General features: G+C 31.3%; 1 protein-coding gene across 1 annotated transcript; it reads left to right on the plus strand.

The window, feature by feature from the left end:
* Positions 1–876: 876 nt before the first annotated feature.
* Positions 877–15,927, plus strand: LOC116339125 (protein goliath). Its single transcript, XM_031764804.1, has 11 exons — positions 877–2,290; positions 9,484–10,491; positions 11,000–11,129; positions 11,507–11,624; positions 11,700–11,857; positions 11,971–12,003; positions 12,073–12,112; positions 12,206–12,229; positions 14,972–15,094; positions 15,176–15,385; positions 15,474–15,927. The coding sequence occupies exons 2-11, from the start codon at positions 9,966–9,968 to the stop codon at positions 15,804–15,806; spliced, it is 1,695 nt and encodes a 564-aa protein (XP_031620664.1). The 5' UTR covers positions 877–2,290; positions 9,484–9,965; the 3' UTR covers positions 15,807–15,927.
* Positions 15,928–16,181: the final 254 nt, after the last annotated feature.

A 16,181-nucleotide genomic window follows, 5' to 3' on the forward strand; every position in this document is an offset into this window, starting at 1 on the left:
AGGTTTTTGTTACAAACAATTGCCATTTCGAATAAATAAAATAAAATAAAGAAAAAACAAACAAAATAATCAAAGGGATTTTATTATTTTATGTAAATTTTTCCAAACGAAAATCAATAATAATTTATTAAAACAAATTACAACTTAATTGTTATGGAATGCAATTGGAACGCTGTGTGCATTGTTTTTCATAGTCAAGGCATTTTAAATTTATTGAAGAATGCGTTAATAGAAAGAAGCCTTCATGGTAATCAGCAACAGTACCAGGAAACAAATTTTGTGGCGACTCATAATAAAACGGATTAATATAAAACTACACCAGTACCACCACTACATTAGTCACCAACATGTGTGCCGTTTTGTGATAGTGATGAAATGCTGGTACGTACGGTTATACTTAGGCTTATACGAAGCATCAAACAAAGGCATGCGATATACAGCAGTAGCGTAGATCTAAGTTAATGACTTATACGTAAAAGAAGACAGTGCCTGCACTGTGCTCACAAATACACGCGCACACAACAATCCACACATATCATTGCCATGGCTTGAACTAGACACATTGATATACATATAGTCTACGTATAGTACAGGTAATATTATTGTGTCTGTTCACAGCCCAAACACACAAAATAACATCTTAACATCAACATTATTTTCTATTATGATTTGAAAATTTCATCTTTTAAAAAATAAAACCATATCCTTATCTTTATTATGTATTTAAAGCAAAAATTAATACACTTTTCAAATAAATGATGTATATTTAGGCCCTGAGAGAAACAGTATCCAATACATATATGAATCACCACACATACGCAACATTGGTATACACGTAAAAAAGCAGTCGTTCGAATGTTTATGTGCGCGATGTGCACTACTTGTCGAGTCGAAACCATTATCCAAACATTTGATTTCAGTTCATTTTTAGCTGTTTGTTTGAAAAGCGGTGCGAAAACAATCTTTCTTTTTTTTGTCTAAATACAGAAACGGACAGAAATAAACAAAGAAAGTAACAACGACCTAACGCAAATTACCTCTTAAAATCTCGACTAATTCATCGGTTTGTCACAACTGAACAAAGAATTAAAAAGACATTAAACTAAAAGTGTGTTGAATTTTCCAAATGTAAAAGAAAATATTTCTATTTTGGAAAAGAGCAATTTTTAGTGACATCGTTTAAAATTCTATGACAAAAATATATATATATATAAAAAAAGTGCTCAAACGATTCAACTATTCTCTCAATAATTCGTTCGGTCATAATTATACGAATTTCTTGAGCAATATGGTTATATTTTTGTTGTCATAATATTAAAAGCAAAACAAAAGAGCTGAAACTGGATTTTTTTTTCATCTTAAATTGAACTTTCAATGACCGCATAAAATCGATTATTACTTCATGCTTTGATTCGAAATAAATTGTGTGTATGTACCCGCAGCAACAGCAAGTTCGTTTCAAGATTTCAAGTATTTTTCAATCAAGATCAATAAGATTCGCATATCTTATTATTTTCGATAGTGTTTTTTTCGTTTTTGGTTATATTATTACGTATTTTATGTCGAATTCGAATAAGCAACGAGAACTTGTGTGAACTTGCGAACAAAGTGGAATATTATTTACTGTCACTTCGAAATACTATCCTTCGGCACCACATACATGGGATTGGGGTTTGGAGATATTTTATTTTGTCTCATATGTCCATGAGCAAAATAACAAAATACAGCCGAATATTTTACTTGTCGTCGTTCATCGTTGCAGTTGACAAAAAAAGTTACATCTCTGGTGTGATAATGTAAAGTAATTAAAATAATAAAGAAGAAGAAGTACGATAGCAAACAGTTTTGAACAGTTTCCAGTCTCCAGAGTTAGGCAAATATAACGAATAACTTGGAAACACTGCATTTGAAAGTACACATCGAAGTGAAAAAAAATCAACAATTTTAGATGAAAATCAATTAAAAAACCAACAAAGTTTTTTGCGTAATTAACCGACATCATTTTTTTTGTAAATGTGAATAAGTGAAGATTATTATTTTGGCTTTGTCTTCTTTGAACAAACGCAAAATATAATAGTATTGACGCTTTAAATATAAAAAAGATACGCCAAGTCTGAAGAGACTCAACTTGTCATCGACTAACGGCAAATAGACACAATCGATTAGTTACATCGAATTATCGGTGTTCGAACCAAATTAATTAAAAGTAAATAAGTGAATATTGACGACGACACCAACAATTACGTAGAAGATAGTGACCATCCGTTTTTAATGAAACCGGGAGAAGAAGGTGTGTGTTTCAAACGATTACTATTTTTTTTATGTATATCTGTATATCAAATGAAAAAACCTCTGTCGAGTTGAAGAACGAGTGACAAAACTAAATTTGAAACACAAAAAATTGCTGATATCAATTTTGTGACGGAAAGAGTTTGTAGATACATTTGTATTTTGTATATATTCAAAACGTAAAAGATAGTGAGAAAAAATCCTCCCTTTTTACTATAAGTCCATAGTATGCCGCAACGTTTCGAATTTATATTAAGTATTTATCTGACAATATGGAAAAAATGCGATGTTTGATTGATGTCCTGAGTAATAGTCATTTTCATTGCATTTATATGCATAGTGTCTCATAGTGTTGTCAGCTGTTGGTCTTATACCTCTAAAATATATTCTCTTAGATTTCTCTACGTAATTTTTTATTGGTCTTGTTTTGGTTGATGTAGTTATTCATCTGCCGTTGGTTGATGAATGTCGAACAACGGACAGCGATTGAAACAATATTCAGAAAACAGTACAGTTATTTACAGTACCACTTAGAGTTCGAAATGCATTAAATTTTTCTTCAATGCTACGAGAGAGATTATTTGGTATTTGTTGATGGATTGTAACATGACATATAGCGTGTTTGCAGATTTTAGATATATGCGTGATATTACCTCTCTCGGTTAAAAATACCGATTCATTTAATTTGATATTTCATCTCAATGGGGAAAAAAAGAGAATAGAAAAAAACGCGCACAGCGCACACACACCCATGCTATGAAAGTAGGAACAATGATCGCTTTCTTCAACCATGAGGCAAGTGTGAGAGACCTCTAAGCTTTTCTACGAAAAAACAAGAACCAGTACCTGTCATAGTGCGCAAAAACACAATCAACATCTTCAATTTATTTTCGTCTCGAATTTCGCCATCAATGACTCAATTACAGCTGCTTTTAAATTGTTTTAGTCCAATGATTTTCATTCCGTTAGTCTCATCGGCCAATTTGGGCTTACTGATTCGTATAATATCGTACATTATCTCTCATTTATTTCTCACCCAGCACACTTCTTTGTAACTGTCAAAATTTCGGTCAAAAACGTTTATTATTTGTAAATCATGATTTGAAGTTGTTGTCAGAAACAAAAACCGAACGACCGAGATGCAAACACTTTATAAACCAATAAATTTTACACCCAATCATTTCGACATGGTGTATTCTGCCACAGACAGAGGCCAATGTATCGGTGATATTAATCCATTCATTATGGTTCAAGTCCAAACAATCACATTTTTTCTGTTTTAGACATTAAACGTATATTCTCAGAGTCACGGTCTCTTTCCAGACACATTTGAATCGGGTATACACTCAAATCGGTAAAACATTATACACACATGTTTTTTTTCTCTTATCATTGTTTAATGTTTATTCTTGATAAAAAAAAGTTTTTTTTTAATATTCAATGGTTCATAATATTCAAATCTTATCTTATCGGAATGCATTTTGTTACCGGGACTGTGTTTATAAATAAATGTATGGAGAAATGTAAAGTCTCTACAAAATATCAGTCATCACCTTTGCAGTCGACACAGTGGTCCAAGTTATCTGTGCTAAGTCAAATGATCATATTCAAATGACAAACTGCAGTAATAATGCGTTGGAACAATGTTTCTTGACATTTTTCAAAGGAATTTTTTGTACCTAGCAACATAAATTTTAATTCGGATATTTTCCAATAATTGTTGTATTACTCAAAGATTTATGTTCGAATTATTATTATAATTATTATGTGTCAAGCAAAATTCCGTGTTGAAAAACAGTACTTCAAACGCAACAATTTCTCAACAAACTACTCGATAGCACATTGGAAATTCTCTCATTATGCAAAACAGCAAAGAAATTACCATATTATAAAAGTCGTTTTTGCATATATTTAAGAGAAATGACTCATTTGAATCGATGAAGAGACTTAAACATGGTTGAAGAAGCAGAACTTAAATATGCGCCGCACAAAAATAAACACAACTGAGATGTAGAATATTTTCTAGAGCAAAAATGCATTGTTTGATGGAAAAGAAATGTCAACTCTTTTTAATTTTTTTTCTCTTGTACAAACATGCATTCATTCTGTCTCTCGCTTTGGATTACGCGAAAAGAAAAAATTTACGACTCATATGTTTTGTGCAGAATATGAGTGAAAAAATAGCCTTCAAAAAATCAATGACCCTCATAATTGATAATATGATATTTTGTGTTGTGTTTTCTGCCTCAGCTTTGGCTTGGCCACACATATGTGTCATTTCTTTCAATTTATTCGGAGAGAATTTGTGTGTGTGTATCATAGATGCACACATGTGGCATACGTTCCCGACGGCAAAAAAAACCAAAACAAACAAACAAAACAAGAACAAAATACATCGAAAAGTACGACGTAAACATTCTTATTGCATACCCGATCGAAGTGAACTGACCGAATGAAATGTGTAGGTGTTTAGCTCAATGAGCAAACAATTCATACAGATTTCGAATGGATAAATGTATAAAGATTCTTAATACGAATAAAAACAGAACGGAAAAAAATACGTCATTAAACTTTTAATGAAACCAATGTCTTTAAACATTCTTTTTTTTGCGAGTGACGTTCATTTTGAGCGCAAAAAAAATTGTATAAACACAACTTGATGTGACACAGCCATGTCATACAAATTCAACACTAGCAAAAATGGCGACGATCTTCATCATAAATCGTATAGACTTTGTCTTTAATGTCGTACACATACAGTAGGAAACGAATTTGGCAATTCCACTTGCCGAATGTCATCGTCGAAGGCGGAAATGCATCGCGGAAATATAAGTGGCCGCAATACATTATCTACCTCCTTGCGACACTCTATAAATCTTATAGCCGTTGTCGGATAGCTAAGGACGTGATTCAAAACTAATACTTGCATTTTGAATACATACACTTACAATATGTTCTCATTCAAGTGAAAATTGAAAAAAGAAGAAAAAAAATGGGTGGTCAACATTGACGATGATGTATGAAAATTGCATTCACGTCCCTCAATATATGTTAGTTCTTTGAGATTGGAAAGAAAGAAAAAATAAGTGCTCGCTTTTCGCTAAAAACTGGTTCACCGTGGCCACCATCGTGTTTATTTTATTTTGACCAAAACGTCAGGTTTATCTCATTGTCACCTTTTGGCCACGTTTTACCGTCTCCTTTTCGTCCGACATTCTCTCTTTCTTTATTTATTTATAAGTTAAATAAGATTGTATGTTTATTTAATTGCTTTAAACTTGTTGAAACCTCTATTTTTATGACATTATCTGACTGCTGTTTGGACATTTCGGTTTATTGTCCAGTCTTCATCGCAATATTTACTGGCACTTCAATGTGTGTATGTGTTATTATTTTGTTTTTCCTGCGTGTCTATCTTTGGCGCACATGCTATTGAGCAGCACAAAACGCTAACTGAATGCCGTACAACAACGAATTTGGTTTCTATGACGCACTCAAATCACGTTGCTGTATTTGTAAATTAATGTGTGCAGTGTGCACTCTTCAAAAATGTATTTTCCTTCAAGTTGTTTACATATAACGATATTTCGATTTTTTTTTTCAAAGTATTTGCACATATGTTCTATTATTCGCTTTAGTAGTTCCGCACTTTTAAACATTTTATGCATCATCGGAATAAAAGCTACATCCAACTCGTTACAAACCATTTGGCTGCCGTTTGTATGAATTTTAAACTTGTTTGTCATACATATAGTAACGGCAATAAGATTTTGTTTGTATTTGTTTGCATTTTTTTTCTTTGGCAAACATGTCAAATACAGAAAAGTAGCCAGCAAATGAGTGAGAACGATGAAGAAAAATCTATTTCTCAGAGATTTGCGATATAAAATGCACTATGAACTCACGTGGCCAATTTTCGTGGCTGCTTTCTACTGATTCGCTTTTTGATTTTCAGTTTTTTTTGGCAATGACGATACACATATTGTGTAAAGAAAATGCACAACAATGCTATAAATATCATTTCAAAATGGCTACAGTTTTCACTGTTTCGTTATATGTGTTGTAATGTCTCTCTATTTTGTGCATTTTTTTTCATTATCACTCAATTTACCGGCGATGAAGATAAAAACAGATTTTCTGTTTGATTAACTGAAGCGAAAATAAACCGTAATCAATGTGTTGATCCTGCATCATACTAACTATGGTCAGATATAACATAGCGAACCAAAACACACACACATATATATTTTTTTAAATATATTCCTTATTAATTATTTAATTGGTTGACCAAAGTTTTTGTTGAATGTATTTTTTTTTTTTTTTTTTTTTTGAAGTGACGATTTGGCGCCGCATCAATTAATTTTATATGTTAGCTAAAAGGGAGAAAGCGAGATTATCAAGTGTATGATCAAACTGAATATACCAAACTCTCTAGAGATACTTTAGACTTTGTGACAGTAGACTAGTTTCGGTCGTTATTTGCATTGTTGCCGTCTATAGTGCCCGAAATTTTTATTTTCGAGTATTTAAAAAGAGTTTAATTACCGGAAGAAAATCGGTAGGATATTCAAGAAAAAGCATCATTGCTAGTTTTTTTTAAATGTTTGAAAAAGTCCTTTCGATTGTCGCAATATCCTATATCCAAATCATATAACCAGTTCGATTGAGAATCGTCTGATAACTCAACTTGTTTTTATCCGGATCCATCGATTCATTATCACCTTCTATTTTCTTTGTTTTCAAATTTATTATGTAAACTAACAATTAAACCAATCGTCTCACTGTTTACGGTTTGATGAAATATCAATTTCATTTTTTCTCATTTTTTTTTTTAAATATTAGTCTATAATCTCATTGAGAATGAAACAATTTTATTTTTGGCATCGTTTTGATTACAGAATAGTGGAGAATTGTCTAAACATCAAGATTAGACACCCCTAATGTGGGGGTCTGTGGGGCTATATATACATTTCCACCCCTTGAATAAGTAACAAGCAACATTTTCCCAGGAGACTGGTAGGAAGGTTGGAGTCACAAGTACTTCTTCTTATTTTATAGTGTCCCATAAGACAAATCGGTTTTTTCCACTAAATATTAATCAAAATGTATTATAAATAAACAAGATATGTTTCCACCAACATTTCATGGTCATTGTTGCTCAATCGAGATTATTTTCCCAGCTGGGCGTACTAGTAGTACATTTTAACCATGAAATATTGAAATGATAAAAAATAACACAAAGAGTGAACACCTCTTATCCTACGATCGTTATCAAAAGCGACAAAATATTATATAAATTTGTTTTATATTTCTTTTGTATGCGTGTCATTGGTGGACAAACAAAGCGGACTTTTGTCGAAATAATTCCATTTATTTTGCGTATTTTTCTTTTTTTCCATTTAACATCTACCGATGCACTTATTCCGTTAGCAATTCAATATTTCGACATTAGCTATAAATTCAGTAAATTGTTGTCATTGTTTGATTGACATTCGCGTTGGAGAATGAGAGCAAGACTAAACAAATGAATTTAAATACATTGTAATGTCCAGTAAAATGACAATAAAAAGTCTATCACTCTATTGAAAGTGAGAGGAAAAACACCGACAAGTGTCATAGGTATTGCATGTAAAATTGATCTCGATTAAACTAAACCAAAAAATGCACTCATATAAATAGAACGATCGCTGATAACTCTGCGATATATGATATTCTTTTGAAGTTAATGTGTTATTTATAGCTCATAAGCAAAATCAATTTCATAAACTAATTAATTCATTAAATTACTAAGCACATACACTTCATGAAATTTATTATAATAATATATTAAATCAGCAAAGAGACGTATTGCTTCCGCAAAATCTCTAGTGTATATACACCGATTGCTAAATTAAACAGAGTGTATAAAAAACAAACCTCAACGACAAGTAAATATGGTATAAATTTTGCATTAAGTATGCATTAAAATGTTACACGTTTATCATCTTAACCATACGAATAATGTGTCGGTGCTTGGTGTGCGATCCGTTGTGCAAATTCTCTACAGATTTTAGCACCCATATGACTGCGAGATAGGAATGAAAATGCAATTTGTCTCGAGTACGTATACAATTGTATATCCAAATCGTATTAAATAAAGGTCGACTGATCATAATCCGTTTTTTAGTCAAATCACGCACCAGACACGCACAACAACAATAAAATCGATTTCAATCTCTCAGAGTAATTATTAGATTGTTTATATGCATTGAACTTCCGAATACGCACAACAGAAACAAAACACAACAACGACAGCACAAAGCAAAGCAATATTTTTGTTGTTTTTATTTTAAATATATTTAAAACGATGGATGTGCTTTTCTGTCTATTTTTATTCAGTTTCAGTACCGCAATGAATATTAAGTGGTTACGGTGTACACTGTACATTGATTTGTTCGAAACGCATGTAATTATGAATTAATGAAATTGAGCTTATTTTCCATGAAACAAAATTATTAAGAATCAAGATAAAAATGACCATTTCACAACTATTTTTATTACTCATTCACTTCAGATTATATTTTCCGCTATTGCCCCTTTCCAATTCAAATTAAATATTTTCCATTGACATATTATTATTATTATTATTATTATTATTTTTTTGTGAAATTCTCAATTTTACACTGAATGATCAAGGGAATGAAGAAATAGTATTATTATATGTAACATATATGTTTCTGTGTATCAATCGAAAAGTAACAACTTGAAGTGCATTTGATGCGCAGCATGAACTCACCAGCAGCCATAGTAGATTATGGGAATCGGCATTCGCGTGTGGCGACTATGCTTTGTGCATACATCACACACATTGATTGCTCTTCTCAATTTTCTATAAAACCGTTTGCATGGTTGTCATTTGAAGCGTTTCAAACTCTCAAACCATATGAGACCAAATTGTGGTGACAATGAATCATTGTCGAACACTTGCAAAGCAACATCTTTCCGTATAATAAGTGTACGAATCCGCTTTTTTGGCCTAAATACTATGTAGCATGTTGAATGAAAAAGAGAAAAATAAAATGAGAAAAAAGTGAGAAAAACGCAAAAAAAAAAACCAATGCAATGTTTATTTTACTTTTAATGTGTTAAGTAATAATCACTCGTTTTTCAACTGAAAATTAATGTTAATTGTTTATGTTTCGCTTTCGATTTCAGATTTCCAACAACAGTAGCAGCTCTCTATTGAGACTTAATAACCAAAGATAGAAAGAAGAAAGTAAAAAACTTAACTTACATCGAATGATTCAATAGTGTTTTCGATTATATTTTTTTCCCCCAAAATTTCCAAAATAAATCATCAAATTTAAATAGAGAAAAAAATTTCTGATTCACGGATATTGTGCGCATCACAGCAGTGGTGAATCACAAAATTTCTACACATTTTTCTCTCGTCTACACGATTTGATTTGGAGCGCCTTACACGTGCAAATCGACGGAACGGAGAAAACGTGCGATACGAACATTTGAAACTACAACCGAAACAAATAAGCTTAATGCAAGACTCGCCGTCATTTAAAAAACAAAATAACAACTGACAAATCATTGTCAAGCTGCAAATAAAATTAAGCGAATACGAAAAATCGCGACTATTTTTGGTTAATCTAATTTAAGTAGTAAAAAACAAAGAAACAAACAAAATGACTCAAACACAGGTATTATTACTATTTCTTACGACACTGATGTTACAAACAAAATGGGTAATATCACAACCAACCGATTTGGGAGCGTTTGGTACACAAAATGATGTGCAACCCGGTGTAATATACTCATTTCCATCGGAAGTTGGACGTAGCCATCCATCCGCCGACTATTATGCTTTGGCTTTTATCAATTATACATACGAGAGAATTGATGGTCATCACGTTGTTTTTGCTCAAGAAACGGCAAAATATGGTGAAGGTCAAATCACTTCGGTGATGGGAAAATTGGTTCATGTAACCAATAAATATAATAAATCCGACCATTCGGCATGCTCAGAGATATCCGGTACAAACAATAAGGATCTACCCCCAAAGGGCACCTGGATTGCATTGATCAAGCGAGGCGATTGTAAATTTGATGACAAAGTTGCACGCGTTCATTCACAAGGTGCAATTGGTGCCATAGTTTATGATTTCAAAGAAGTGCCAAGCTTGGATAAAATGAAAATTGATGATAAAACACGTAAGTTATCAATTACAATTTTTTCCCTTTTTTCTCTCTCTCTCTCTCGCTCCAATATCAAGTGCTTTCATTGTTAAAGTGTTTTGAATATAATTTGGCGAAAAAGTAGAGGATTTCAAACTGGTCGAAATCGATAGTGGTGAAGCCCATGATGTGTAAATGTGTCACTTTTGTACAAAAACACAAACAAAATACCATAAACCATAAATTGGCTTTAATTTAGCACCAAACTTATCAAAATGTCCAGTCGGAAGTAAAGCTGACCAAGCCAAAGCGGTAGACATTATTAAATATTTTCAATGATCCATTTGAACTCATTGAACGATTTTGTCACCAAAATGACATTCAAAACAATTGGGTAAATAAATGAAAATCGATAAAGACAGACAAACAGAAAACGTTTAACAAATATTTAAATGTGTATTAGCCGAAATCACAGCTAAAGAAAAACATAAACAGATTGGATTTTATACTAAAAATGTCTCTTCCTTGTTTATACAATTTGCAGGAAATATCACATCGGTGTTTACGTATAAATTGGTTGGCGAACAAATGGCTCGTATTGTCGATATAGAAGAGGTCGATTTGATAGTTTCAATCGCTCCTGGAAAATATGGCAAACCACCCAATATCAATCGGTAAGCAAAAAGGAAAATAATAATAGCATCCCTGCTCTAACATCAATCAATGCTGGGAAAAAGAAATTTATTGGAATGCATTGACCTAAAGGGTTTTGGAAGAAAAAAATCTTGAGATTTCTATATTTCTGTTCGAATCATATTCTAATGATCGCCGAAGTTCATACAGTTCTCATTTATTCGTGCAAACACAACGTTATGTGAATTTATGGAATACTAATATAAAATAGTATAACATTTTTTTAGAAAAATAATATAGCCGAATAGTGGTGCATCGACAAATGAAATGTTTTTGTCATTTGTAGCTATTTTAAATCATCAATGTACTTGTAATTTACAAAAGCATATGTTCTTTTTCTTTCTTTTTTCAATTACAGTACGTCTGTCTTGTTCGTTTCGATTTCGTTCATTGTTTTAATGATAATTTCATTTGTGTGGCTTGTTTTCTATTACGTTCAACGGTTTCGCTACTTACAAACCAAAGATCGTAAATCGGTAAGTTCAACGGTTAAAAATGTATTTTATTTACAGAGATAAATAAATCTAATATTTAATTGCATAACTTTTTAGCGGCAATTGTGTACGGTAGCCAAGAGAGTTATCGCCAAAATTCCGACAAAAAGTATTAAAGTCGAAGAAGTGACTGACAATGACAATGACAATGATTGCTGTGCCATATGTATTGAACCATACAAAACGACTGATGTAATTCGAGTCCTTCCATGCAAGTAAGTTCTAAACAATTTCACTTATTTTGGCACTTATTTTATTGCTCTAAACTCTAAATTTTTATAACAATCAAATTACATTCCTCTCTAAAAAAACCTTCAATATTCTCTAGACACGAATTTCACAAAGGCTGCATCGATCCATGGTAATTAAATTGATTTTCTTTTTTAAAATAATATGGCTAAATTTTCTTCAATTTGATTTATTTTCACAGGCTTTTGGAGCATCGAACTTGCCCCATGTGTAAAATGGATGTAAATATCATTTTTTTAATATAAAAATTATTTTAATTTTTAGTTTTTTTCGAAACGATTTTAATTAATATTTTTCAAATTTTCTTTTTTTAGATATTGAAATTCTATGGATTTGTGGTGGGTGCACAAAATCAAATAATCAATTTAAATGGTTTCATTTTGGGTTTGCAATCGCCAAATGAAGCGCCTAGTATAGAAAGTGTTGGTCCATCAGCACCACCACCACCACCACCAGCAAACCCAAACTATCGAAATCAAAATCATTCAACGTTAACACGCAGCGAATCATTATCGGTCATACGTCAACGCGATCAAATTCTTGCCATTACACCCACATCTCAATCATTAAACAGTAGTTATTTCCATTCAAATCAAAATTCGATTCATAACGATCATTTGGATGTGGAAGGTAGTAGTAGTAGCTGTAGTAATAATCTTTGTAACAGTAGAATAAGTAATACTGATAATACTCAATTATCGAATGGCCGTTGCTCAAATTCGCAAACTGGCAATGCCAATATTTGTTCGTTTAGTAGTTTTATCGATAACACATCACATCCAAATCGAAGCGAAAAAGTGGACAACTCAAATGATTCCAGTGTCAGTAGAATTATGTATGACATTTAAGTCTTTTTATAGTATGATTGAGTCGCTATTTACTTTCGTGTACAATTAAATTATTTCGTTTAAAGAAATGCTGAAGACATACAGCAAAGAGAACTGTGCATGCACAAAAAAGTGATTCATTCAATTTTTTTTTTAAAAAACGACTTAAAGAGAAAAATGAAAACAATATATAATAAATGTGAATGACTTGAAATTTTTTGTGGTCAGAGATTATTGCATTCTTGTGCATCGTTTCAATCGAGAGAATGTTCATAGCGATGAATGGAATGGCTAATTTTCGAAAATGTTTACGACCAATACATTTCAACTAATTAAAATCACTGACAATACAACAAATGTTTTGATTTGAAATGTGGATTTGATCAAGTGGCCGGTGTCATGGCGTCCTCCAAATCAAAATGGAATCAATCAAATGTATGGCTGTTGCGTAGATTTTTACTTAACATGAATTGGTTATCAGTTACCAAAAAACGGAACACCAGAACGAAGAAAATTGAAATAATATATAAAAAATTTGGTCCACATTTTGCGTGTATCTATTGTATGAATGCAAATTCTATCTATTTGCATTGTGTGTACAATCGTGCGCTTTAAGAACATTTGTTTAAATTGAATCGTATTTGTGCGTTCAAATTATATTTTCATTTCAGTTGTATTTTCCATAACATCAATTATGCGCTCGCTCAAGGTCAACGACGATTGCAAAATCACTTGAAACGTGTTTGAATTCATTGCAAAGAGCTCAATGGAACTCGTGTTTTAGACTCTTTTTTATATAAACTTTATCGTTGCTTCCGTATTTGTATTTTATTGAGACAGAGAGCGAGAGAGTTGAAATAATAAATTTCGATTTAAGCTTAAATTAATATTCAAGTTCAATTAATTTACCGATCACCAAAGTTGATTAAATCGACAAACACACACAGATCAATTTAAAAAAAACCGAATTATAAAATGCATCAAAACAAACCGAAATACTTGAAAAAAAAATTGGAACAAAAAGGCTTTTTCAGTTGTTTTGTTTTCTTCGTTCGACCAAACTGCTACTGCTTCTAGTGATTTTTTCGTTGTTGAATATAAATGTCGAAGAACAAGAAGAAAAACGAACACTATCCCCTATCGCTTTAATTTGTATGAAGGTATCTTCTTGTTTTTTTTTTTTAACTAGATATTTTATTTTCGCTCGATTTTAATTTTGATAGATACTTTTTTTAAATAAAATCAACCAATAACCTCTTTTTATCTATCGGCTAATGGATATAAAATATTTAATGAATAAGAAATCAAATTCTAATAAATCTGTAAAAAAAATAAAACTGTATCGCTTTTCTTTATATGTATCGGCAGCAAAAAAATAGTTTGAAAAATGTAGTTTCGTAAGCAGTTTAAGAACAAATCAGCAATAATCGCAATAAATAAAACACATGGTATTTTTTTCATGGGAAAACTTTTTTTCTTTAGTTACTTTCTTCAATCACTTAATTTTACTATTATTTTTTTGTTTTAATTTAAAAAAAATTTATTTATATAAAAAATCTTTTTTTTGTTTTAAGTCATCTCAAATAACAATAGAGTAATTTTTTGTTTGCATGATCATAGAAACCATATTTTGAAAAACAAAAATCATAAAACTCATTATTATTCAAATATGGAGGAAAATCACTGGATAAAAATTATTATGAAAAAATGTGATTTCCCTCTCTCATCATGTATCATTGACAATTTAAATAATTCGAATGAAATTTGATGAACGTCTTTTACAAGTTCGATTAAAGTTTTGTTTCTTTTTTTATTTCTTTGTTTTCCAAATAACAGAACGTAAATAATGATGAGGCACAGTGCTATTATTATCATCACATGTATTACTTCGACATTTAAAAAATTAAATAGAATTTGAATGTATTTCCTTTCAAATGTATTTGTGATGCATATTAAATTTCGCATTTTATTTATAGTTCCCAAAAAAAAAATCGTTAGAAGCTAAGATAATAGTGATAATTTTATATGTGCCATAACGAGTACTAGTTTTGTTTGTTTATCTTTTTTTATAAATTATGCAAAAAATTCCATATAACAAAAAAAGATGCAAAAAAATCAAGTTATCATAAATGTAATCACATTGTCTCTCATTTATTATTGTATGTCTGAACGTTACGCGTCGAACATCAATTGTGTGTGCACGATGATTTCAATAATTCAAAAATAATCACAAATCACACATAAACATTGTAGTTTACGGGCAGTCAAGAGAGCATTTTACAATTGGATATGGATGTTGAAGATGTCGGCGATAGCAATGAAATAAATCGGGCACATAGCGTTAGTCCAACGTTCATCATTCAATTAGACACCGATGTAAGTATTTATTTTATGTTGTTATTGTAAAAAAAATGTTGATTTTGGTGACATATTAAATTAAATGTATTCACACTTTAGAATACATTAAGAAGACATTCAGTTGAGTCAAATGCATCAACGGCCATACGTGATTTCAATGCCTATCAACAATATATGCAATCACAATCAGAAGCAAATAGTTCGAGCGCAGCTGAAAGAAATGCGGAAGTATCAAAACATCATAATCCATGCGTTGAAGCGCTGAACAATTCTAGAGACCATTTGGCACCATGTGAACTCCGACAAAGGGTTCGTAAAATGCTCGAATTGAACTAAAAACTTTGTAAAATCTTGAGTAATTCGTATTTAATTGATTTATTATTTAATTTTTTAATAGGCTGTCAGCCTGCCATGTACACTACGAAAGATTTCCGACAATTCGTGTAGCGGTACCAATTTTTATTTGCGCGCTTTGGAAATACAACAAATCGCTGCCAATAAACGAAATGGTGAAAGCAATAATACAGCTGGCGCATTTGTAAATAAATGTCTGTCAGCGTCGACAAAACACGATAAAGATGATATCGAATCATTACTCTTGAACGAACATACGAATCAAGTTCAAGAAAATAGTGCTTCCAATAAACCAGATACAGCAATCGAAATCATCGGTGACGAAAATGACGAACAATGTGATAAGAAGGAAGACTCAGTTCAATCAAAATATTGAGAGAAAAATAAAATAATAATATTCATCGAAATATAATCAACTTATCGTAATTATTATATAAATGTCCAAGTCGTAATAATAAGAATAATAAAATTTATGCCAATTTTACTTAATTACCCGAGATAAACGAAGATTATGAATTTAAAAAAAAGGAAAACAAAATAAAAATTTCAAAACCAATTTTAAAGATAAATTATATTTACACACAATTATATATTGTCTCCATAATTTGCCTTCTTTTGAGTCACATTTTAGTTTTTTTTTCTTTGATCACATGAATAATTGAGTTAAATAAATTTGGTTATTATTTCTCTTAACAATTTTATATATAAAGCCACATGTGATTCAAGTCAAGCAGTCCACTTACTATACCCA

The sequence above is a fragment of the Contarinia nasturtii genome, unplaced genomic scaffold, assembly GCF_009176525.2.
Source record: "Contarinia nasturtii isolate CC-2019 unplaced genomic scaffold, AAFC_CNas_1.1 Cnas_scaffold_493, whole genome shotgun sequence".
Taxonomy (NCBI): Eukaryota; Metazoa; Arthropoda; class Insecta; order Diptera; family Cecidomyiidae; genus Contarinia; species Contarinia nasturtii.

Bases quoted from the DNA above. Each gene is read 5' to 3' on its own strand.
- LOC116339125 (XM_031764804.1), top strand. From the start codon at position 9,966: ATGACTCAAACACAGGTATTATTACTATTTCTTACGACACTGATGTTA. The intron at 10,492-10,999 runs GTAAGTTATCAA...TACAATTTGCAG, and splicing joins GAAAATTGATGATAAAACAC to GAAATATCACATCGGTGTTT. The intron at 15,386-15,473 runs GTTCGTAAAATG...ATTTTTTAATAG, and splicing joins CATGTGAACTCCGACAAAGG to GCTGTCAGCCTGCCATGTAC.